The sequence below is a fragment of the Puma concolor genome, chromosome B1 (genome assembly GCF_028749965.1).
Source record: "Puma concolor isolate L17-30 chromosome B1, mPumCon1.1.hap2, whole genome shotgun sequence".
In the NCBI taxonomy this organism is placed as follows: domain Eukaryota; kingdom Metazoa; phylum Chordata; class Mammalia; order Carnivora; family Felidae; genus Puma; species Puma concolor.
The window spans coordinates 38,810,727-38,837,426 of record NC_141670.1 but is presented as its reverse complement, the minus strand read 5'-3'; the positions used below and the strand labels follow the sequence as shown (position 1 = coordinate 38,837,426).

General features: G+C 38.2%; 1 protein-coding gene across 18 annotated transcripts in view; it reads left to right on the top strand.

Annotated features, from left to right (window-relative positions):
* The window catches only part of PSD3 (pleckstrin and Sec7 domain containing 3), an 810,275-nt gene that overhangs the window by 711,740 nt on the left and 71,835 nt on the right, over positions 1-26,700 (top strand). For all 18 annotated transcript variants that reach the window (XM_086703516.1, XM_086703515.1, XM_086703517.1 and 15 more), the window contains one exon: positions 24,710-24,867. In XM_086703516.1, coding sequence (XP_086559642.1) covers positions 24,710-24,867 — 158 coding nt within the window. The remainder of the gene's footprint in view (positions 1-24,709; positions 24,868-26,700) is intronic.

The following is a 26,700-nucleotide window of genomic DNA, read 5'->3' as shown; positions in this document are numbered from 1 at the left end:
TATGCCTTTTATTTCTTTTTGTTGTCTGATTGCTGAGACTAAGACTTCCAGTGTATATTAAATAGTAATGGTGAGAGTGGGCATCCTTGTCTTGTTCCTGACCATAGGGAAAAGACTGTTTTTCCCCATTGAGGATGACATTAGCTGTGGGTCTTTCATATGTGGCCTTTATGATATTGAGGTATGTTCAATCTATTCTTACTTTGTTCAGGGTTATTATCAAGAATGGATACTGAAGTTTATCAAATCCTTTCTCTGCATCTATTGGCAGGATCATATGGTTGTTATTCCTTCTTTTATTAATGTGGTACATCATTTTGATTGATTTGCAAATGTTAAACCAGCTCCGCAGCCCAGGAATAAATCCCACTTAATCATGGTGAATAATTCTTTTAATGTACTGTTGAATTCAGTTTGCTTGTAATTGCATCCAGGTTCATCAGGGATATTGGCCTATAATTCTCCTTTTGAGTGGGGTCTTTTGGAATCAAGGTAATGATGGCTTTGTAGAGTGAGTTTGTAAGCTTTCCTTTCATTTCTATTTTTTGTAACAATTTGAGAGGAATGGGTATTAACTCTACTTTACATGTCTGCTAGAATTTTCCTCGGAAGCTGTTGGGCACTGGACTCTTGTTTCTTGGGGAATTTTTAATAAATGATTAAATTTCTTTGCTGGTTAAGGGTCTGTTTAAATTTTATATTTCTTCCTGTTTCAGTTTTAGTAGTTGTAAATTTCTGGGATTTTTGTCCATTTCTTCTGGATTGCCCTATTTGTAGGCATATAATTCTTCATAGTATTCTCTTGTAATTGTATTTCTGTGGTATTAGTTGTGATCTCTCTCCTCTTTCATTCATGATTTTATCTATTTGGGGCCACTCCCCTTTCTTTTTGATAAGTCTGGCTAGGGGGTTATCAGTTTTGTTTATTCTTTCAAAGAACCAACTCTTAGTTTCATTGATCTGTTCTACTAGTTTTTTGATGTTTCTATACCATTTATTTCTCTAATCTTTATTATTTCCCTTCTGCTGGATTTAGGCTTTACTTGCTTTTCCTTTTCTAGCTCCATTACGTGTGGGTTAGACTGGGTATTTGGGAGCTTTCTTGATTCTTAAGATAGGTTTTAATTGCAATATACTTTCCTCTTATGACTGCCTTTGCTGCATCCCAAAGGGATTGGACTGTCATGATTTCATTTTCATTTACTTCCTTGTATTTTTTTTACTTCTTCTTTAAATTCTAATTAACCCATTATACTTTAGTAGGATATCCTTTAATCTACATGTATTTGAAGGCTTTCCAAATATTTTCTTGTGGTTGACTTCAAGTTTCATAGTGTTGTGATCCACAAATTTGCATGGTATGATCTCAATCTTTCTTGTACTTGTAGAGGGCTGATTTGTGACCCAGTATGTGATCCATTCTGGAGGATGTTCCATGTGCACTCGAGAAGAATGTGTATTCTGCTGCTTTAGGATGAAATGATCTGAATATATCATTAACTCCATCCAGTCTAGTGTGACATTGAAAGTATTTGTTTCCTTGTTGATTTTCTGTTTAGATGATCTGTCCTTGCTATATTTGGGGTGTTAAAATCCCCTACTATTACTGTAATACTATCAATGAGAGTCCTTATGTTTGTTACTAAATGATTTATATATTTAGTTTCCTCCATGTTGGGGGCATAAATATTTACAAAGTGAGATCCTCTTGATGGATAGATCCCTTAATTATGTTATGCCCTTCTTCATCTCTTATTACAGTCTTTGTTTTAAAATCTAGTTTGTTTGATATTAGTATGTCTACCCGGCATTTCTTTTCACATCCATTATCATGATAGATGGTTCTCCATCCCTTCATTTTCAATCTAATTTTTCTTAGCATAATACCCTTTAGTTCCATCCACCTACTTGCAAATGGCAAGATTTCATTCTTTTTGATTGCTGAGTAATACTCCATTGTATATATATACCACATCTTCTTTATCCATTCATCCATTGATGGTCATTTGGGCTCTTTCTGTACTTGGGCTATTGTTGATAGTGCTGCTATAAACATTGGGATGCAGTGCCGCTTCGAAACAGCATACCTGAGTTCCTTGGATAAATATCTAGTAGTGCAATTGCTTGGTTATAGGGTAGTTCTATTTTTAGTTTTTTTGAGGAGCCTTCATACTGTTTTCCAAAGTGGCTACACTACTTTGCATTCCCACTAGCAGTGCAAAAGAGATCCTTTCTCCACATCCTCACCAACATCTGTTGTTGCCTGAGTTCATTTTAGCCATTCTGATAGGTGTGAGGTGATATCTCATTGTGGTTTTGATTTGTATTTCCCTGATGATGAATGATGTTGAGCACTTTTTCATGTGTTTGTTGTCCATCTGGATGTCTTCTTTAGGGAAGTGTCTGTTCACGTCTTTTGCCCATTTCTTCACTGGATTATTTGTTTTTTGGGGTATTGAGTTTGATAAGTTCTTTATAGATTTTGGATACTAACCCTTTATCTGATATATTGTTTGCAAATATCTTCTCCCATTCCGTTGGTTGCCTTTTAATTTTGCTGATTGTTTCCTTCGCTGTGCAGAAGCTTTTTATTTTTATGAGGTCCCAGTAGTTAATTTTTGCTTTTGTTTCCTTGCCTCTGGAGACGTGATGAGTAGGAAGTCACTGCAGCCAAGATCAGAGAGGTTTTTTGCCTGCTTTCCCCTCGAGGATTTTGATGGCTCCTTGTCTTACATTTAGGTCTCTCATCCATTTTGAGTTTATTTTTTGTATGGTGTAGGAAAGTGGACCGGGGTCATTCTTCTGCATGTCGCTGTCCAGTTTTCCCAGCACCACTTGCTGAGCCGACTGTCTTTATTCCATTGGATATTCTTTCTTGCTTTGTCAAAGATTAGTTGGCCATACGTTTGTGGGTCCATTTCTGGATTCTCTAATATGTTCCATTGACCGTGTCTGTTTTTGTGCCACTGCCATGTTGTCTTGATGATTACAGCTTTGTAATACAGCTTGAAGTCTGGGGTTGTGATGCCTCCTGCTTTGGTTTTCTTTTTTTTTTTTTCTTTTTTTTTTTTCTTTTTTTTTTTTATTTATATATGAAATTTATTGTCAAATTGGTTTCCATACAACACCCAGTGCTCATCCCAAAAGGTGCCCTCCTCAATACCCATCACCCACCCTCTCCTCCCTCCCACCCCCCATCAACCCTCAGTTTGCTCTCAGTTCTCAACAGTCTCTTATGCTTTGGCTCTCTCCCACTCTAACCTCTTTTTTTTTTTTTTTTCCTTCCCCTCCCCATGGGTTCCTGTTAAGTTTCTCAGGATCCACATAAGAGTGAAACCATATGGTATCTGTCTTTCTCTGTATGGCTTATTTCACTTAGCATCACACTCTCCAGTTCCATCCACGTTGCTACAAAAGGCCATATTTCATTTTTTCTCATTGCCACGTAGTATTCCATTGTGTATATAAACCACAATTTCTTTATCCATTCATCAGTTGATGGACATTTAGGCTCTTTCCATAATTTGGCTATTGAGAGTGCTGCTATGAACATTGGGGTACAAGTGCTTTTTCAAGATTGCTTTGGTTCTTCGGGGTCTTTTCTGATTCCATACATTGTTTGTTCTAGCTCTGTGAAGAATGCTGGTGTTATTTTGATAGGGATTGCATTGCTTTGGGTAGTATTGACATTTGAACAATATTTGTTCTTCCTATCCAGGAGCATGGAATCTTTTTTCCATTTTTTTCTTTCTTCTTCAATTTCTTTCATAAGCTGTATATACTTTTCGGTGTATAGATTTTTCACCTCTTTGGTTAAATCTATTCCTAGGTATTTTATGGGTTTTGGTGCAATTATAAATGGGATCAATTCCTTGATTTCTCTGTTGCTTCATTATTGGTGCATAGGAATGCAACCTGTGCATTGATTTTATATCCTGCAACTTTGCTGCTTTCACCGATCAGTTCTAGCAGTTTTTTAATGGAATCTTTGCGTTTTCCATATAGAGTATCATGTCATCTGCGAAGAGTGAAAGTTTGACTTCCCCCTGGCTGATTTGGATGCCTTTTATTTCTTTGTATTGTCTGATTGCTGAGGCTAGGACTTCCAATACTATGTTAAATAACAGTGGCGAGAGTGGACATCCCAGTCTTGTTCCTGACCTTAGGGAGAAAGCTCTCAGTGTTTCCCCATTGAGGATGATATTAGCATTGGGTCTTTCATATATAGCCTTTATGATCTCGAGGTACGATCCTTCTATCCCTACTTTCTTGAGGGTTTTTATCAAGGAAGGATGCTATATTTGTCAAATGCTGTCTCTGCACCTATTGAGAGGATCATGTGTTTCTTGTCCTCTCTTTTATTGATGTGATCAATCATATTGATTGTTTTGCAGATATTGAATTAGCCCTGCATCCCAGGTATAAATCCCCCTTGGTCGTGGTGAATAATTTTTTTAATGTGTTGTTGGAGCCAGTTGGCTAATATCTTGTTGAGAATTTTTGCATCCATGTTCATCAGAGAAATTGGTCTATATTTCTGCTTTTTAGTGGGGTCTCTGTCTGGTTTTGGAATCAAAGTAATGCTGGCTTCATAGAAAGAGTTTGGAGGTTTTCCTTCCATTTCTATTTTTTGGAACAGCTCTTTCAAGAGAATAGGTGTTAACTCTTCCTTAATGTTTGGTAGAATTCCCCTGGAAAACCATCTGACCTGGGAGTCTTGTTTTTTGGGAGCTTTTTGATTACTAGTTCCAGATCCTGGGAAGATGGCGGCATAGGGGGATGCTGGGCTCACCGCGCGTCCTGCTGATCACTTAGATTCCACCTACACCTGCCTAAATAACCCAGAAAACCGCCAGAAGACTAGCAGAACAGAGTCTCCGGAGCCAAGCACAGATGAGAGGCCCACGGAAGAGGGTAGGAAGGGCGGAGAGGCAGTGCACACTCCACAGACTGGCGGGAGGGAGCCGGGGCGGAGGGGCGGCCCACGGCCAAGCAGAGCCCCCGAGTCTGGCTTGCAAAAGCGGAGGGGCCAAACGGAGTGTGTTCTGACAGCAAGCGGGACTTGACATCTGGAAGGTTATAAGTTAACAGCTCTGCTCGGACAATGGGAGGGCTGGAGGACAATGGGAGGGAGAGTTGTTGAGCCCCAGACGACAGAGCGCAGCTTGGTGGGGAACAAAGGCACTCTCCAGCGCCATCTCCCTCGCCCATCCCCCAGCCAAAATCCCAAAGGGAACCGGTTCCTGCCAGGGAACTTGTTTGCACCACGCAAACACCCAATGCTGTGCTTCTGCAGATCCATCCTTCCATGGGGTCTGACTCACTCCCCGTGCTGCAGGGCCCCTCCCAAAGCGGATCTCCGAAGGAAAAGCGAGCTGAGCCTGCCCCTCCCGCCCCTGTGCACCTTGCTGATCCACCCCAGCTAATACACCAGATCCCCAGCACCACAAGTCTGGCAGTGTGCAATTAGCCCAGATGGGCCATGCCACCCCAGAGTGAATCCCGCCCCTAGGAGAGGGGAAGAGAAGGCACACACCAGTCTGACTGTGGCCCCAGCGGTAGGCTGGGGGCAGACAACAGGTCTGACTGCGGCCCTGCCCACCAACGCAAGTTATTCAAGACAGCACAGGGGAAGTGCCCCGCAGTTCCGCACCACTCCAGGGACTATCCAAAATGACGAAACAGAAGAATTCCCCTCAGAAAAACATCCAGGAAATAACAACCACTAATGAACTGATCAAAAACGATTTAAACAATATAACAGAAAGTGAATTTAGAATAATAGTCATAAAATTAATCACTGGGCTTGAAAACAGTATAAAGGACAGCAGAGAATCTATTGCTACAGAGATCAAGGGACTAAGGAACAGCCAGGAGGAGCTAATAAATGCTATCAATGAGCTGCAAAATAAAATGGAGACAACCATGGCTTGGATTGAAGAGGCAGAGGAGAGAATAGGTGAACTAGAAGATAAAGTTATGGAAAAAGAAGAAGGTGGGAAAAAGAGATAAAAAAAAAAAATCCAGGAGTATGAGGGGAAAATTAGAGAACTAAGTGATGCACTAAAGAGAAATAATCTACACATAATTGTTATTCCAGAGGAGGAAGAGAGAGGGAAAGGTGCTGAAGGTGTACTTGAAGAAAAAATAACTGAGAACTTCCTGGATCTGGGGAAGAAAAAAGGCATTGAAATCCAAGAGGCACAGAGAACTCCCTTCAGACGTAACTTGAATCAATCTTCTGCACGACATATCATAGTGAAACTCACAAAATACAAGGATAAAGAGAAAATTCTGAAAGCAGCTAGAGATAAACGTGCTGTAACATATAAAGGGAGACCTATAAGACTCGTGACTGATCTCTCTACTGAAACTTGGCAGGCCAGAAAGGAATGACAGGAGATCTTCAATGTGATGAACAGAAAAAATATGCAGCTGAGAATCCTTTATCCAGCAAGTCTGTCATTTAGAATAGAAGGAGAGCTAAAGGTCTTCCCAAACAAACAAAAACTGAAGGAATTCATCACCACTAAACCAGTCCTACAAGAGATCCTAAGGGGGATCCTGTGAGACAAAGTACCAGAGACATCGCTACAAGCATGAAACCTACAGACATCACAATGACTCTAAACCCATATCTTTCAATAATAACACTGAATGTAAATGGACTAAATGAGCCAACCAAAACGCATAGGGTATCAGAATGGATAAAAAAACAAGACCCATCTATTTGCTGTCTACAAGAGACTCATTTTAGACCTGAGGACACCTTCAGATTGAGAGTGAGGGGATGGAGAACTATTTATCATGCCACTGGAAGTCAAAAGAAAGCTGGAGTAGCCATACTCATATCAGAATAACTAGACTTTAAATTAAAGGCTGTAACAAGAGATGAAGAAGGGCATTATATAATAATCACAGGGTCTATCCATCAGGAAGAGCTAACGATTATAAATGTCTATGCGCCGAATACAGGAGCCCCCCAATATATAAAACAATTACTCACAAACGTAAGCAACCTTATTGATAAGAATGTGGTAATTGCAGGGGACATTAATACCCCACTTACAACATTGGATAGATCATCTAGACACAGGATCAATAAAGAAACAAGGGCCCTGAATGATACACTGGATCGGATGGACTTGATAGATATATTTAGAACTCTGCATCCCAAAGCAACAGAATATACTTTCTTCTCGAGTGCACATGGAACCTTCTCCAGGATAGATCACATACTGGGTCACAAAACAGCCCTCAGTAAGTATACAAGAATTGAGATCATACCATGCATACTTTCAGACCACAATGCGATGAAGCTTGAAATCAACCACAAGAATAAGTATGGAAAACCTCCAAAGCATGGAGGTTAAAGAACACCCTACTAAAGTATGAATGGGTCAACCAGGCAGTTAGAGAAGAAATTAAAAAATATATGGAAACAAATGAAAATGAAAATACAACAATCCAAACGCTTTGGGATGCAGCGAAGGCAGTCCTGAGAGGAAAATACACTGCAATCCAGGCCTATGTCAAGAAACAAAAAAAAACCCAAACACAAAATCTAACAGCACACCTAAAGAAAATAGAAGCAGAACAGCAAAGACAGCCTAAACCCAGCAGAAGAAGAGAAATAATAAAGATCAGAGCAGAAATAAACAATATAGAATCTAAAAAACTGTACAGCAGATCAATGATTACTAATTCTATTCCTTTATTGGTTATTGGTCTGTTCAAATTTTCCATTTCTTCCTGTTTCAGTTTTGGTAGTTTCTATGTTTCTAGGAATTTGTCCATTTCTTCCAGATTGCCCATTTTATTTGCATATAATTGCTGGTAATATTCTCTTATTGCTTGTATTTCTGCTGTTTTAGTTGTTATCTCTTCTGTTTCATTCTTGATTTTATTTATTTGGGTCCTTTCCTTTTTCTTCTTGATCAAACTGGCTAGTGGTTTATCCATTTTGTTAATTCTTTCAAAGAACCAGCTTCTGGTTTCATTGACCTGTTCTATTGTGTTTTGTTTTTGTTTTTGTTTTTGTTTGGTTTCGATAGCATTAATTTCTGCTCTAGTCTTTATCATTTCCTTCGTTGTGCTGTTGTGGGGTTTTATTTGCTGTTCTTTTTCCAGCTCTTTTTTGTATCTGAGACCTTTCTTCCTTATTTAGGAAGGCCTGAATGGCTATATATTTCCCTCTTATGATGCATTGGCTGTGTCCCAGAGGTTTTGGGCTATGGTGTTATCATTTTCATTGGCTTCCATGCACTTTTTATTTTCCTCTTTAATTTTTGGTTAGCCCATTCATTCTTTACTAGGATGTTCTTTAGTCTCCAAGTATGTTACCTTTCCAAATTTTTTTCTTGTGGTTGATTTCAAGTTTCATAGCATTGTGGTCTGAAAAATATGCACGGTATGATCTCAATCTGTTCCTATGTGTTGAGGGCAGATTGTTTCCCCGTATGTGATCTAATCTGGAGAACCATCCATGTGCACTGGAGAAAAATGTCTATTCCACTGCTTTAGGATGAAATATTCTGAATATGTGTTAAGTCCATCTGGTCGAGTGTGTCATTCAAATCCATTGTTTCTTTGTTGATTTTCTGTTTAGATGATCTGTCCATTGTTGTAAGTGGGGTGTTGAAGTCCCCTACTATTATGGTATTATTATCAATGAGCTTGTTTATGTTTGTGATTAATTGATTTATATATTTGGGTACTCCCACATTTGGAGTGTAATGTTTACAATTGTTAGGTCTTCTTGGTGGATAGACCCCTTAATTATTATATAATACCCTTCTTTATCTCTTGTTACAGTCTTTATTTTAAAGTCTAGATTGTCTGATATAAGTATGGCTATTCCAGCTTTCTTTTGGTGACCATTTAGCATGATAGATGGTTCTCCATCCTCTTACTTTCAATCTGAAGGTGTCTTTAGGTCTGAAATGGGTCTCTTATAAAAAGCATATGGATGAATCTTGTTTTCTTATCCATTCTTTTACCCTATATCTTTTCTTTGGAGAGTTTAGTCCATTGACGTTTAGAATCAGTACTGAAAGATATCGATTTGTTGCCATTAAGTTACCTGTAGAGTTTGAGTTCCTGGTAGTGTTCTCTGGTCTTTTCTAGCGTTTGTTGCTTTTGGTCTTTTTTTTTTCTTTATCATCCTTTCTGCCCTCAGAGAGTCCCCCTTAAAATTTCTTGCAGGACTGGCTTAGTAGTCACAAACTCCTTTAATTTTTGTTTGGGAAACTTTTAATCTCCTTCTCTTTTGAATGACAGTCTTGCTGGATAAAGAATTCTTGGATGCATATTTTTCTGATTCAGCATATTGACTATATCCTGCCACTCCTTTCTGGCCTGCCAAGTTTCTGTGGATAGGTCTGCTGCAAACCTGATCTGTCTTCCATTGTAGATTAAGGACTTTTTTTCCCTTGCTGCTTTCATGATTCTTTCCATCCCTGCGGATTTTGTGAATTTGACTATGATATGCCTTATTGATGGTCGGTTTTTGTTGAAGCTAATAACGGGAGTCCTCTGTGCTTCTTGGATTTTCATGTCTGTGTCTTTCCCCAGGTTGGGAAGTTTTTCTGCTATGATTTGCTCACATAACCCTTCTACCCCTTTATCTCTGTCTTCATCTTCTTGGACCCCTATGATTGTGATATTGTTCCTTTTTAATGAGTCACTGAGTTCTCTAATTCTTAAGTCATGCTCTTATGCCTTAGTCTCCCTCTTTTTTTCTGTTTCATTGCTCTCCATAAGTTTGTCCTCTCGCTGATTCACTGCTCTGCCTCATCCATTCTTGCTGCCGTGGCAGTCATTTGAGATTGCAGCTCATTATAGCATTTTTTATTTCATCATGGCTACCTTTTACTTCTGTCTCCACAGAAAGGGATTCTAATCTATTTTAGTCTCCAGCTAGTATTCTTATTATCATGATTCTAAATTCTGGTTCAGACATTTTGCTTGTATCTGTGTTGATTAAGTGCCTGGCTGTCGTTTCTTCCTTCCCTTTCTTTTGTGGTGAATTCCTTCATTTCATAATTTTGAAGGTAGAAAAGGAATAAAGTAAAAAAAAGTTAAAGTTAAAAAAAATAAAAACAACACCCAACGAAATCAAACAAATGATGCTAAATCCATGTGTATTTTTCATCTGGTTGTTGAAAGGAGCTTGATAGATTACATAAAAAGGGCAAGATAAGAAAAGAAAAAGAAAAAAGAAATCATTTGAAAATTTGAAAAAATGAATGCAATGAAATAGAATGAAATGATGGAAGTAAAAAATTTTGAAACATTTACAAAAAAGTGACAAATGTAGTAGAAAAAAACAAAAATATATTTAATAAAAATTGAAAATAAAAGTAAATCTTTTGTGTATTCAAGAAAAGAACAGAAGAAGAAAAAAAAATTGAATAGATAGACCAGCAAACTGACCGAAATACGATTGGAATTACATAATTTTCCCCTAGAAGTCAAACTGTGAACACTCTATAGTCCATAAACTAAGCAGGGGGAGAGACTTTTGGTGTTCCTGAAGAGCGAGGTTGGCCCAGTTGGGTGGGGCTTAGCATAATGGCTCCGTTCTCTATTAGTTGGTGCTGCTTAGTTTACTGGGGCGAGTTGTCCTGGCGCTTGTAGGTGTGTATGCACATGCATGGGAAGGATGAAAATCACGTCATCCACTCAGTCTCTAGTGTCGGAACTCTGTTCTCCCTGATTAACAATCACACACGCTCCCTTTGTCTCTGGCTTCCATCCACTCCCTGCTTTTACAGTCTGTGACCAGGCCATCATGTTGCCAGGCAGCACCTCCCTCCTGAGTTTTATCTCAGATGCGGCTGTGTTTCCCAAAACCTCACTTCTGAGGGACTGTGGCTTTAACCCACTCAGACCTTCTGGGGGAAGGTCTCACCAAGTAATGGCCAAGTGCCAGCCACACCCAGGAACATTCACAGGACCGTGCTGCTGCCAATGCCCAGAGACTGTGGCTGGGTGCCATTCCGCCCCAGAAAAAGTTCACAATCATGTAGCAGCATTTTAGGGATACGGAAAATCACAACATATGTCTGGCAACAAGCTTCACCTTTAATGTCCTTGTCCCAGCACCAGCAAATGTGGTTGTTTCCTGGCATCTGCTGGGACCTATGCCTGTGGGGTGACTGCATAGCCTCTACCAGATGTCCTTCCAGCAGGGGAACCACCTTTCCCATATGGCCCTCAGACCTAACTCTCTGCTCCTGGGGATTCATCCTTCCCACCAGAGCACCACCAGGAATCGAGCTGTGGAGTTTTAGACTCTGTGCTCCCCCTGTTTATAGAGCCTTAATGAAATTTAAACCCTCTACTTTCTTCTTTCTCTCTTTTTAGTTCAGTCCCTGTCGCTATTTCCTTTTCTACTTTTTCTCCAGTTGCTTTGGGGGGGGGCGGTGTTTTTCTGTGCTCTCCCCTCATCTCCATCCTCTCTCCACAAGAAAAAACAGCTCCCTGCACTCTAGAGCTTCTCTGTCCCCCAGTTCACCTCCCTACACCATGTACCTCCTGAGTTCTGTGGTTCAGGTTGTGTACATTTTTGTGTTAATCTTCAAACCAGTTTTCTAGGTGTGCAGGATGGTTTAGTGTTGATCTGGCTGTTTTCATGGAAGCAAGATGGAAAAAAGACTTCCATGCTGTTCTGCCATCTTTGATACCCTATGTCTTTCAATGGGAGTATTTAATCCATTTACATTCACAGTGATTATTGAAAGATGAATTTAGAGCCATTGTTTTATCTGTAGTGTTGGTGTTTCTCATAATGTTCTCTGGTCCTTTCTAGTCTCCACTCAAGGACTCCCCCTTAAAATTTCTTACAATGCTGGTTTTTGTGTTCATAAACTCCTTTAGTTTTTGTTTTTCTGGGAAACTCTTTATGTTTCCTTCTATTCTGAATGAGAGCTTTGCTGAATGAAAAATTCTTGGCTGCATATTTTTCCTATTCAGTGTATTGAATATTTCCTGCCATTCCCTTCTGACCTGCCAAGTTTCAGTGGACAAGTCTGCTGCTAACCTCATGTGTCTACCCTTGTAGGTTAAAGACACTTTGGCCCTAGCTGCTTTCAGAATTCTCTTTATATCTGTGTTTTGCAAGTCTCAGTATGATACGTAGTGGTGTTGACCTGTTTTTGTCAATTTTAGGAGAGTTCTCTGTGTCTCTTAGCCTTGAATTTCTGTTTCCTTCTCCAGGTTAGGGAAGTTCTCAGCTATAATTGTTCAAATAAACTTTCTATCCCCTTTTCTTGCTCTTTTCTTCTGGGAGGCATATGATACAGATTGTTGTTTGACAGAATCGCTGAGTTCCCTAAGTCTCTGTGATCTAATGGTGGTTTTGTTTTGTTTTGTTTTGTTTTGTTTTTTGCCTCTTCAGCTTCATTATTTTCCATAATTTCATCTTCTATATCACCTATTCTGTCCTCTGATTCTTCAATCCTTGTTGTGACTATATTCAGTCAGTTTTTCATCTCAGTTGTAGCATTTTTTATTTCAGCCTGACTAATTTTTAGGTCTTTGATCCCTGTAGTAGGGTTTTCCTGTGTCTTCTATGCTTTTTTCAAGCTCAGGTCATAGTCTTATGACTGTTGTTCTAAATTGTTCAGATATATTCCTTATATGTCTTTTCATCAAGACCCTGGCTGTGATTTCTTCTTGACTTTTCCTTTGAGGAGGATTCCTCTGCCTTGTCATTTTGGCTACATTTCTGTGTTTTAAATGTTTTGAAATCTTGTTATATTTCCTATACCGGGGAGTACTGCTATAATCAAAAAGGATCATATACTGTCCAGGGAAGAAACAGAAGTATTTCTGGTGTATGCTGTGTGCACTCTGCTGTTGCATTTTGGCTGCTCTTTCCCATTGATAAGTCCTCTAGAGCTCCTCCTTGCTTGCAGTGTGGAGCATTTGGACCTTTAACCAGGTGTGCTTTGATTTGTTTGTCAAAATAAGCTTGAAGAAAAAGAAGAAAAAACAAGCCTAATTCAAAAAAAAAGAGAAAAAGAATGAAAAAAAACAAGTAATCAAAAAGCTATAATTCTCAAGACAAACAAAACAAAACAACCCAACAGGAAAGAAAGGAAGAAAACGAAAAGAAGAAAAAAAGACTGATCCAAAAAAGAGAAGGAAATGAAAAAACAAACAAACAACTATAACCCTGATTCCAATAGGAAAAAAAGGAAGAAGAAAAAAATAAGCCTTGGTCCTATTTCCACCAGAAGATGTTCTGAAGCACTCTATTTTCAGTACACTGGTGCATTCAGGGTGCTGCTGTGCTGGTGTTCTAGAGGAGTGGCCTTCTCTACTCATTCTAAGTTAGTTCTGCCCTAGTAAATAAGCAGTTGCAGGCACAGAGGGGTGAGGTTTGATGTAAATGGGTCCCACCTCCACTGAGGGCCACTCTGTTCTTGAAGTCCCACCATGTTGGTATTGAGAGGGAAAATGGCACTACCCACTCTCTAGTCTGTGGATGGGATCTTACAGCCCCACTGTTCAGGAAGCCCTTACAGAATAGTGAGGATAGTCAGTGTGTCTTGTGCCACAGCTCTCCTGTATTTTTTATTTGGTGTGTCGCTGGGTTTCAAAACTCAAAGTCTAGAGGACCCAGCACTGTGTGGATTCACCCCCCTTCTCCAGAATAGAATTTCTCCACATTGTGTCTGATGTCCTTTGTCCCAGAAAAACAGTCCTCCACCTGCACAATACTCAGAATCTATGGTGTAGCACAGTGAAAAGCAGCAACCAAGTTTTCTGTCCTGTGTGTGCACCTTTGTCCCCCATCAGTGGAAGCCCTGGAGATCCTTATACCATGTTCTGCACTCCCAGGCCAGCTCTCTCCTCCTCAGAAGCACATGCCACAGCTCTGCTTAGGAGAAAATCATATACTTCCTAAACCTCCAGAGTTTGTGCTCCAAATGCTGTTTGCAAAAAACAAAAACAAAAACTTACTGCACTTAGTACCTCTCACTCCCCCATGATCCAGAGAGATTGTCCTCTTGTGCAAACCCAATACCGCACTCTCTAAACCCCTCTATCTTTCTCCCGCTCCACAGCATGCTCTGTTTTTCTCTCCCCAAGTTCTGTTCCATACACCTCACACCTGCCACACTGTCTCCATCCTATGGTGGAGATCCTTCTGCCAGTCTTCAGATCTTTTTCCTGGGTGTCCCAAGTGATCTGACCTCTATCCAGCTGTGTTTGAAGGACAAGAAATGCCCAGGGTCCCATTTATCCACTATCTTAACTCCTCCCTCAAATTTATTCTAGTTCTAATAGTTTTTGGTTGAGTGTTTAGGATTTTCTATATATACTATCATGTCATCTGCAAATGGAGACATTTACCTCTTCTTTACCAATTTGGATGTTCTTTTTTTTTTTTTTTCCTTATTACCATGACTGGGTCTCCTAGGTCTCCTGATATTATATTGAATGAAAGTGACAGGAGTGAGCATCCCTGTTTCTGATTTTTGAGGAAAAGCTTTTAGTTTTTTATCATTGACTCTGAAATTAGCTATAGGTTTTTCATATATGGACTTTATTATGTCGAGGTATGTGCCCTCTATACCCTCTATACCAGTTTGTTGAGAGTTTTTATCATAAACAGATATTGAATTGTATCAATGCTTTCTCTGCATCTATTGAGATGATAGTATGATTTTTATCCTCTTTTTATTAATATGTTGTATCATGATGATTAATTTGCTAAGACTGAAAGATCCTTGCAATCCTGGAATAAATCCCTTTTGATCATTATGTATGTTCCTTTTTTAAAATTTTTTTTTTTTCTTCAACGATTATTTTTATTTTTGGGACAGAGAGAGACAGAGCATGAACGGGGGAGGGGCAGAGAGAGAGAGGGAGACACAGAATCGGAAACAGGCTCCAGGCTCTGAGCCATCAGCCCAGAGCCCGACGCGGGGCTCGAACTCCCGGACCGCGAGATCGTGACCTGGCTGAAGTCGGACGCTTAACCGACTGCGCCACCCAGGCGCCCCTATGTATGTTCCTTTTAATGTATTGCTGAATTCAGTTTACTACTATTTTGTTGAGGGTATTTGCATCTATGTTCATCAGACATATTGGCCTGTAATTGTCTCTTTCTGTGTTGTCTTTTGTTTTGTTTTTAGGTTATGTTGACCTCATAAAAGTAAAACTTTCAAAGTGCTCTTTATTCTTCAGTTTTTTGGAACAGTTCGAGGATAGTTATTAACTCTTCTTAAATGTTTTATAGAATTTACCTCTGAAGCCATCTGGTCCTAAAGTTTTGTTTGAGGTGAATTTTTCTATTACTGGTTCAATGCTATTACTAGTAATTGGTCTGTTCACATTTTCTGTTTCTTCTTGATTCAGTCTTGAAATATTGTATGTTTCTAGGAATTTATCCATTTCTCCTAGGTTGTCCCCTTTATTCGCACGTAATTTTTCATAGTAGTCTGTTACAATCCTTTGTGTTTCTGTGGTATAAGTTACAACTTCTCTCATTTCTGATTTTATTGATTTGGGCTGTTTTTTCTCTTCATGAGTCTGGCTCAGAGTTTTTCAACTTAGTATTTCTTTTCAGAGAACTGCCTTTAGTTTCATTGATCTTTTCTATTGTTTTTTTTTTCTTTTTTTACTTTCTATTTCATTTATTTCCACATTGACCTTTATTATTTCCTTCCTTCTATGACCTATGGGTTTTGTTCTTCTTTTTCTAGTTCCTTCAGGTATAATGTTAGATTATTCATTTGAGACTTTTCTTGTTTTTTGAAGTGGACCTACATCACTGTAAACTTTTGTATTAGAACTTCTTTGTTGCATACAATTGTTTTGAATTGTTGTGTTTTCACAACACATTTGCTTCCAGTTATTTTTTTCTTCTCTATTTTCTTTAGCCTGTAAGTGTTTCTTGTTGTTGTTGTTTCTCAGTTTTTTTCTTATAATTTCATCCCTAAAGCAACCTTACAAGCAAGCCCCAGTGGTATCCCAAACAGTCCCTACCAAGTCCAACCCTGGTGCCAAGCCCAGGGAGCCTAGCTCCCACCTCAGGGCAGCCAACCCAATGGCACTGCTCTCCCTGCCCTCTTCCTGCCCTCAGGCATCCTAGGCAGTTGGATTAGTATCTTGTTTTTTAATCCATTCAGCCACCCTGTGTCTTTTTTATTGGAGCATTTAGTCCATTTACATGTAAAGTAATTATTGATAAATATGTACTTATTGTCATTTTGTTTGTTGTTTTCTGTTTGTTTTTGTAGTTCTTCTCTGTTCCTTTCTCTGGCCATTGTCTGTTGGATTTTGTGATTTTTCTTGGTGTTTGTATTCCTTTCTCTTTATTTATTTATTTATTTATTTTTTGTATTTATTACAGGTTTTTGGTTTGTGGTTACCATAAGGTTCATAAATAGCATTCTATATATAGCAAACTATTCTAAGTTGCAGATGGCTGAAGTTCCAGTGCAGTGGAAAAGCACTACATCCTCCCATCCCCCCCAACACATTTTATATTTTTGATGTCATATTTTACATCTTATTATTTTTTATCCCTAGACTGTTTTAGGTCTAGATGATTTTCCTACTTTTGTCTTTTAACCTTCATACTAGCTATGTTAATATTTGATCCACTACCTTTACTATATTGATCTTTAGCAGTAAGATTGTTTCCTTCTTATTTTTTCTAGTTATGTCCTTTTCTTTTCTGCTAAAGAAATCCCTTTAATAATTCTTGTAAGACTAGTTTGATATTGATCAACTTTTTTAGCTTTTGCTTTTCTGGGAAACACCTTACTTCTGTCTCCTATTCTGAGTGATAACCTTGCCAGATGAAAGAGTCTTGGTTGTAAGTTTTTCCTTTCAATACTTTGAATATATTGTGCCACTCCCCTCTGGACTATAACGTTACTCCTGAAAAACCTGCTGGTCATTGTATGGGGTTCTCTTGAATATAACTGGTTGTTTTTATTTTACTGCTTTTAAGGTTCTCTCTTTACCTGTTGACACTTTATTATGTGTATTGGAATGGGCCTTTTTGGGTTCATCTTTTTTGAGGTTCTCTGCTTCCTGGACTTGGATATCTGTTTCATTCTCCAGATTAAGGTAATTTTCACCTATTATTTCTTCAAATAGTGTTGCTGTTCCTTTTTCACTTCTCCTTCTGAGACCCTTTTAATATGAATCTTAGTATATTAGATGTTGTTTCATGGGTCCTTTAAATTATCCTTTTCTTAAAGTTCATTTTTCTTGTGACTGTTTCAGTTACATGATTTCTGTTACCTGTATTCCAAATCATTGATCCATTTTTCTGCTTCATTTAATCTGCTGCTGTTGATTCCTTCTAGTGTATTTTTCATTTTAGTTATTGTATTCTTCAGCTCTGATTGGTTTTTTATATTTTCTCTTTGTTGAAGTTCTTACTGTGTTTATCCATTCTTTTCCTAATTTCAGTGAGCATCTTTATGACCATCACTTTAGACTCGTTATCTGTTAGATTGTTTATCTCTGATTCATTTAGTTCTTTTTCTTGGGTTTTGTCTTGCTCTTTCATTTGGAATATATTCCTCTGTCTCTTAATTTTGTATAACTTTGTTTGTTTCTGTATCTTGCATAGATCAGTTACATCTCCAAGTTTTGAAGGAGTAGTCTTATGCAGAAGGTGTCCTATGGGGTCCAATAGTGCAAATCTTGGTCATCCAAGCCCTTGTGTTGGCAGTGTGAACACTCCTCTTATGGCTGAGTCATGACTGGCACAGACTCACTGTTATACAGGACTCAGCATGGCTGTCTATGAGGCTTTGCTATGACTGCTATGGGCATGCTGGCAAATGGGGTTGACCCCCAGCCCATCTGACTAGGCATCCTGGCTGTGACTGCTGCAAGCATGCTGGTGTGCTGGGTTGGCCCCAGCACAGCTAGCTTAGAGGCGTGGCTATGACTGCTGTAGGAGTGTTGATGGGCAGGACAGCTCTCTGGTACAGCTGGATGTGAGCTAAGCTATGACTGTTGTAGATGCTCTGGTGTGCAGTGTCCCTGGGTTGGGGGTGTGGCTCACTGGTGCTGGTGAGGCCACCAGCATGTTTGGTGGGGCAGGGAGCCACCTAGGAGGAGTGCTAGGCTGGGGGAGGCAGTTTGGCAGTGCAAGTCCACAGGTGAATGTTAGCACTGGGTGAATGGTGTTAGCATAGTAGATGGAGAGTGTCAGAAATGGTTCTTGCCAGCCCTTCCATTCCTAGAGAATGTTCCTCTGACAGATCCCTGCCTCTCTCACACATGCTAAAATTAGTTAATAGATCTCCTCAGTTTAACCCAGGTACTTTTAAAACTGCTGACTATGTGCTAGGATTTGGAGCAAGTGAGTTGTGTGTGCACCTTTTAAAGTAACAGCTTCCTACTTTCTTCTGGCTATCCCAGACCTAAACTCCAAATGATTTTCAAAACAGACATTATGGGTGATTATCTTTCCAGTACAGATCCCCTGGGCTATGGAGCTCAATGTGTGGCTTGGAACCCTCCTTCCTCAGGGAGGGCCCTCTTTGATTCTGAAATCCCTTTCTCTGTGGGTCACTGAACCAAAGGTATGGTTCCTAACTAGACAGCATCTCCACCCCTCCTACCGAACTCTTTGTGGACATTTTGTTTGTTTTCTTTATATCCTTAGTTGTAAATGATCTGTTCTGCTTTTCTTCAGTTTCTTCTCAGAGATAGTAGTTCTATATATAGTTGTAGCTTTTGGTATGTTCATGGAAGGGGTGAGCTCAGGATCTTCCTACTCCATTATCTTGATCCTCTCCTATTTTTCCTTATTTTTTTTTTCATAGTAAAGTGATATTAGTACCAACTAGAAAAACAGAAGTTTGTAAGACTTAAGATTCCTAGACTTCAGTTCCATCCTCACTATGGATCTTGCCTTCCATTTCTGTCCTGTGCAATATTTTACTTCCAATGTAAGGTAAACTGGCAGTGTATCTCAGAGTTTAGAAACTGCCCTGGAATAGAGTCCTGTTCAGCCACAATGGTACAGTTGTCCTACATTGATGATTACTGTTAGCTTTTATGTAGGACTATAATAAATGTTGCATTTTAAAATTTCTTGCACTTTTATAGCAGTCTAAGGATGTCATCCTTCAGGCTTGGTTTTAAAGGAAAATATCAGCAGGGGTGCCTGGGTGCCTCAGTCGGTTAAGTGTTCGATTCTTGATTTCAACTCAGGTCATGATCTCATGGTGCATGGTATTGAGCCCTGCATCAGGCTCTGTGCTGAGAGCATGGAGCCTGCGTGGGATGCTCTCTCTCCCTCTCTGTCTCTGCCCCTCCCCCATTTGCATATGCTTGCACTCTCTTTCTCAAAATAAGTAAACATTTAAAAAATAAATAAATAAAATATCCGCACAGACAATATTTTCTAAGAATATTTAATTGCTCCTTGGGGCGCCTGGGTGGCGCAGTCGGTTAAGCATCCGACTTCAGCCAGGTCATGATCTCGCGGTCCGGGAGTTCGAGCCCCGCGTCAGGCTCTGGGCTGATGGCTCAGAGCCTGGAGCCTGTTTCCGATTCTGTGTCTCCCTCTCTCTCTGCCCCTCCCTCGTTCATGCTCTGTCTCTCTCTGTCCCAAAAATAAATAAAAACGTTAAAAAAAAAATTTAAAAAAAAAAAAAAAAGAATATTTCATTGCTCCAGGTTTCACGGTTGAAGTCATTCATTAATAGCTATCAATTGGTCTTATGTTTCTCATTCAACCTACAGCACTTTGTTAGACATCATGATATAGGTGGGAGTTTAACTGATAAGAGCAGTTGTAATCATCCCATGTGGTATTTATGGAATGAGAAAAGATGAAAGACAGTGGCAGAACTGACATCTGGAGGATAGTTGAAAGACGAGATAACAAAACACTGCTCAGAGAGGTAGGAGAGAAACAAGGAGTGTATTGTAACATAAGCAAAGGAAGAATTTCAAGAATTTTGTTGAATTCCTTGGGTGCCATATGGTAAGAACTAACAATAATTTCTCGAAATTTTCAATTAGGTGGTCATTGATGACCTTTGCCAGAGCGGTTTTAGTAAAATGTAGAAATGGATTCCAAATTGCAGTGGGTTAAAGGATAAACTGGAAATTAATACATAGAAACAGCTAACTTATCATACATAAAAGAAAAGAGGTGATACCAGAGAAGAAAGCAGTATTTAGAAGAAACAATTATCTTACAATGATAAGAGAGACTTTGAATATATTTATAGGCTTTGAGGAAGAAGCCAGTAGATAGAGAACGATTAAAAATATAGAAGAAAAATAATGATCCATGAAATAAGCTCCTAAGAAAGGTATGTGGAGGATGATCTGAGAACACAGGATTCTTCTGTTTCAGAAAGAAAGGAGATAAAAATGGTCACCAAATATTGTTTTTTATGGAGTAGTAAGCAGAAAGTTTTATATTTACAAGTTTGACCTTATATAAGGCCAACCCTGTTACTAAGAAATTATTAGGAATTATACCAGCCAGGGGCACCTGGGTGGCTTAGTTGGTTGAGCATCTGACTTTGGCTCAGGTCATGATCTCACGGTTTGTGAGTTCAAGCCCCACATCAGTCTCACTGCTGTCAGCACAGAGCCTGCTTTAGATCCTCTGTCCCCCTCTCCCTCTGCCCCTTTCCCCCTCAAAAATTAATAAAACATTTAAAAAAACAAAAAAATTATACCAGCTAGAATTTGAGTGGTTACTATATGCTGTGAACATTAAAAGTTTAACAAACAGTATCTCATTTAACTTCATCCTACTACTTTATGAGGGAAGTATTATCACTGCTTCTCAAGCTTAGAAAGTGAAGCTTAATGACTTTAATTAACCTAAGGTCACAAAAACATTAAGTATTATATTAGAACTAGTCATTTGAACCTAGACAGTTCTAACTCTAGGCAACTATGCTCTTAGCCACAGTTTTAATGACTTGGGGTGTTGAAGAGAATGGCGAACATTTGGCAGAATGCAACAGAGACTATCATGGATGTGTGAAAGAATTGTCTGGGGGCACCTGGGTTGCTCAGTCAGTTAAGCATCTGACTCTTGATTTCAGCTCAGTCATGAACTTGCGGTTTGTGAGTTCGAGCCCTGTATCAGGTTCCTTGCTGACAGCATAGAGCCTACTTGGGACTCTCTCTCTCTCCCTCTTTCTGCCTCTCCCTCACTCATGCTATCTCTCTCTCAAAATAAATTAAAAATTAAAAAAAATTTATTAAAAAAAAAAATTGTCTGTTGGCACTAAGTGCAGCAATAGCTAGAGACCAGAAATGTGTGTGCTGTCACACATCTGTACAACTGGGTTGAGTATTTCTAGCAGCAGTTTGCAGCCCAAGTGAATAATCATATTGGGGTAGGAATTCTTTCATTTGAAACTGGGTACATGAGAATATTAAGGCATAGCCTACCAAAAATTCCTAAATTCTAAAGATAAAAAGAAACCTGTATAAGATTCCTAACAGAAAATACAGTAAAATGGAAAAAAAAAAAAGAATCAGACTAGCTTTGGACTTTTGTAAAACTGGAAGGTAGATGACAGTAGAATAGCATCTACAGATACTGAGTGGAAGGGGACTGCAACCAAGAGTTCTATACCTGTCAAAGAAAGTGAAAGATATTTTTTTTCAACTTTTATTTATTTTTGGGACAGAGAGAGACAGAGCATGAACGGGGGAGGGGCAGAGAGAGAGGGAGACACGGAATCGGAAACAGGCTCCAGGCTCTGAGCCATCAGCCCAGAGCCCGACGCGGGGCTCGAACTCACGGACCGCGAGATCGCGACCTGGCTGAAGTCGGACGCTTAACTGACTGCGCCACCCAGGCGCCCCGAAAGATATTTTTTAATAAAGACTACAGTAGATCATTCACCTGAGAAAAATACTCAAAAGGAGAGAAAATAACCAAGGGATGAGAAAACACTTTAAGATAGAGGAAAGATAGAAAGTAAGTGAGCAATTAGATCTAAAAGAATAAGGAGAGACTCAGTGAATGTGTAATATAAGTACAAAGTAAGGTTTTTTAAAATAGAAAATGCATAATATCAAGTAATTTTAATAATATTGCAGAACAAACATAATAAAGTATTTCAGCAAAGTTTAGGATTAATGAGAAGGAGAGAGGGAAGCGAAATGATTTTTAAAATCTTACCTTGTTGATGTTGACTATTAGAGAAATAGAACATTTTTATGGGAGAGAGCATTTTAAGTTTCTATCTTATGTAACTAAGCACTACTAGATAAAGAACATTTTAAAATAATAAATAGCCCATCATTTAAGGAAGATAACAATCATAAACCTAAATACATCAAACAACATAGCAACTAAAATGTGAACAAGAACTATTAGAAATGCAAATAGAATTTAAAATACAATATAGTGAAAGAGAGAGGTCAGTATATTTGTCTCAATGGGATGAACATTTAGAAAAAATGGTGTAGGAATATAGAGGGATTGAATCAATAAACTTATCTCTTAATGCATACTCATCCCTCAGAGAATAATTTTTTTTTCTGTGTGTCCATGGAACATTAACAAAGGTCAAATGTGGTTTGAAAACCTTAACAAATTACCCTTAACAAATTTTGAAGAAATAAAATGGGTTTTACAGACTGCTGTAAAATCTCTGGTCACAAGCCAATAAAATTAGAGATATATAATGATAAATAACTAAAACCTTAGGTAACTTTAAACTCAAGAAACATACTCTTTGACATGACTAAGATCAAAGAAGAGATCAAAAAATAAAACTGCAAACTATCTAGAGAACAATGAAAAAGTACTCTTCATTCTCAAACTACGTGTAACCTGTACTCAGAAGAAAAATTATAGCCTTAAATTCTTTCTTAATTAAAAAAGTAATAGGAAAAACAAAAGGACTAAGTAATCATCTTAAATTCAAACAAGAAATTAAATCAAAAAGAAACTAGTGAGAAGGGATTAAGATAATTCTAGGCCAAGTCATGGACCTAGAATATCAAAAAAGGTTCATAGAAATTTCTAAGCTGATCTCTGTGCATACTCCAATATCAAGTGTTAGAGATCAGTATGTATGGAAATGGAGGTAGCGTATAAATTCTCTGAAGATCATTTTGTTCGTGGTCTTTTATCCCCACTCCCCATTATTTATCTACTTCAGATTCCTATCTGGACTTAAGTGTAAGTTAAATCGAGTGGATGGTCAGCTATGCAGGGTTCTATTGTAAGCATGATCCTAAGGCTGATGGGGACCTCTTCCTCTAGTTGATACCTCCCTGAGGAAATTTGTGAATCTTTGGAATGCTAAAAAGAAAAATCTCATTTAGAAAAGACAGGACCCCAAAACATAACTAGATTACAGCTTTCTGCGTTAATGGGAATTATAGAATAGATATATGTAAATATATTGTATTTAACTTAAGATTTCTTTTTATTTTTTCTTTCTTCATCATACTTCTGTAGATAACTGTCCATTGTCAACAGGAGTTCTTAATCTCTGAAGCTTAATAAAATACACTTGTTGCAATCTTAAAATAGAATCTACTCCCAAAGCCAAGAACACTCTGTATACACTGTATACACTGGCTAACTTGACAATAAATTATATTTTAAAAATCATAAAATAAAGTATTCATAAGCTAAAAAGAAAAGAAATTTCATCATTTAATATTATAAATCTGGGTAATCTTTATACTCCAATTGGTATTTACTGTGTATTTGAGGTTTCCCTTACCTTTGTCTCTCATCACTGTCACTGACTGATCATTAAGGACAAACAGCTGCTGTTTATTTCTGACTCAGTTTTAATTAATAGCAATAGTACATTTGAATTGCTTGATTTGTGGCAGGGATGGGGGAAGGAAGTAGGAGGAATGAGAACGTGTAATTGTTTTTTTGGAAATGTAAAACCAGGCTGTGATAAGAGAATAGGCAATATCTTCCTTAAGGATTTGCTACTAATTAGGTGAGAGGGCTGTATGTTCTTGTGTGTTTTCTTTATAGAAGTGCAAGTTTTTTTAGCATCATGTCTGACAATATATGGGAAGAGGGAAGACGAGACCTTAAACACTAGAAAACATATCCTAAAACATTTTTGCAGTGTCTACTGTATTTAATTAATTTTGAGGTCCTTTTGTTATTCTATTGGACCTGGAAAAACTATAGACATAAAAATATGATATTAATAATCAAATTTGCTTTAAAGTCTTGTTATTCTACTAGTTGGGATTTTCTATTGTTAGTTTGGAGGGAAGCCATACAGAAAACCTTTATAAATTCTGTAGTGTATAATTCGTGCCCAAATATAAAATTGCATCTTCATATGGCACTTTCCTTTTTATATCTATAATAGGGTTAAGCCTTCTCCTGATTATTAAACTGATTTTCCCTCTTTTCTTTCAAAGAACCGTTGGAGGAATCATTTTATTTTACTTTTGATTTTTCTTTTGATAATATTAGACTCAAAAAAAAGTAGGAAGAAAATATAGTATCTTTAAAGCTAAGAACACAATGGCAAGGTTTTCACCATCAGTAAAATTCTCTTGATGGGTACCTGAAGTAGCAAAGAGTTGTTTTTACACCATTTCACTTTTTCCATGCCTTCATGGATTTTCTAATTTGTTTTTCTTTTAGTTTTAGGGTTTTTTTTCTTATCATAAAAAAAGAAGATGAAATATGAATATGATCTTGTCTTAGCTTTCTTTGTATCCATCTATCCATCTGTAGGATGAATATAAACCTGAAAAGGCCCTGTCTGAAGAGGATTTGAAAAACGCCGTGAGTGTGCATCATGCGCTGGCATCCAAGGCCATAGACTACGAGAAGAAGCCGAATGTACTTAAACTTAAAACTGCCGACTGGAGGGTCTTGCTTTTTCAAGCTCAGTATGTTTCACTGGTTTGATTTGGTTTGGCTTTTTAGTTTGCATAACACCACTTTATACCGAGAAATAGAATCAGGATCTTCAGGGGAAATTTTTCATGTTAGATTCAAAGTCATTAATTGGTTACACAAGAGGGACAAATGCCTAAGAAAACTAGAATCAGAAATAGAAACTCTAAGTTCAATTTTTTTGTGTTGCTATAAGGCAGCCCTGTGACTTTTAGTCAACCACAAACCATCTATAGAAGTTAATATTTTATGAATAAAATACAAGGGTTGTACAATGTAAGTTTTATCACACAGAGAGTAAAATAGACCTGGATTCAAATTACCATTTCCTAGCTCTTCGTCCTGGCATGTAATTTAACTTCTTTGAATCTTAGCTTGTCATTAGTGCAGATGATAATGTTTATTTCATAAGGTTCTAATGAGAATTACATGAGATCAAGTGTATATATAAAGTACTTCATACAGTGCCTGGCATATAGAAACTGTTCAATAAGTGTAGATTTCCATTTTGTTCCCTCTCTCTTCTTTCTCTTCCTGAGCTCTAATAGTCTGTGATTAAACTAGAGGAAAAAGATAAAATTATATTGTGGGCAAGAAATTGGGATGGATTGCCAGTTCAATAAGGGGTCCATGACAACTTTCACATTAGAAGTGGAGCCTTTCACACAGAGAATTCTGGATTTGTGAAGTGAGAAACTTTGCATTTTCAGAACTGAGCCTCTACAAAAGGAATTTTTATAGGAGTACACACCATCAGTGTCTGTGACAGTGTTAATTCTTCATGCTTTGCACAGAACCTGAGCTTGACTTCAGAATCACTCCCAACACTACCAATTGACTGCATTTGGCATTGGAATTAAAATTTAACATCAAGATAGTGAACACAAGTATCTGCATACTTGTTGATCAAAGCAATGTAAGATCAAAAAAAGAAATAAGAACAGCAGCAAGTACTCTGGTGATTTGTGAATGTTGAATTTCCAGAGGTATGAAATTGCTGACATCAGGTGAGGAGGAAGTTGTAAGGAAATCCAAGTTTCACAGGATTTTTTTTTAGCATGGGAGTAAGACAGCTTTAACACCACAGAGGGACTCATAGCCAGATGTATAATTACAGCTATTAGTCATCAGAGTCCTTCAAATTATTCTGTTCCCCAACATTTTTTAATGTAAAATACCAAGTATGATAACTAAGAAGTTCTAATTACTTCAGATAGAAGTGTTGCAGAAATCAATGAATTGAATTAACAGAGGCAAAGAAATCAGATTATAGAAACATATGGGGTGCAAAGAGGAATTGATACCTAGTGTGGTCTTAGGTTAGTGTGGTTTCTCAGAGTAATCCATAAAGGAAATGATTTTAGATGGGCTGACATTCTGTCTACCTTAATCTGTCCTGACTCATCCTCCCATTCATTTATAAATTCACAAATATTTATTGAGTGCTGCCAGTCAGTGCTGGTCTTTGCAAATATATGACATACAAGTTAAAAGTATGTTAAAAGTTGAAAGTATGTTAATGAAATCAGATGATTTCTACATCCTTTCAGGTGGATTTTTAACATCCTTTTGGAAAGTTCTTTACATACCATTAATCTCACTTGTGTGAAGTACATAATTCAATAATTTTCAGCAAATTTACAGAATTGTGCCACCATCACCACAATCCAGTTTGGAACATTTTCATCACCCCAAAGAGATCCTCCATGCCCATTTTGTAGTCACCCCCCATTTCACCACCAACCCTGGATACCACTAATCTCCTTTGTGTCTCTATGGTATTGCCTTTTCTGGATTTTTCATGTATGTGGAACATATAGTATGAA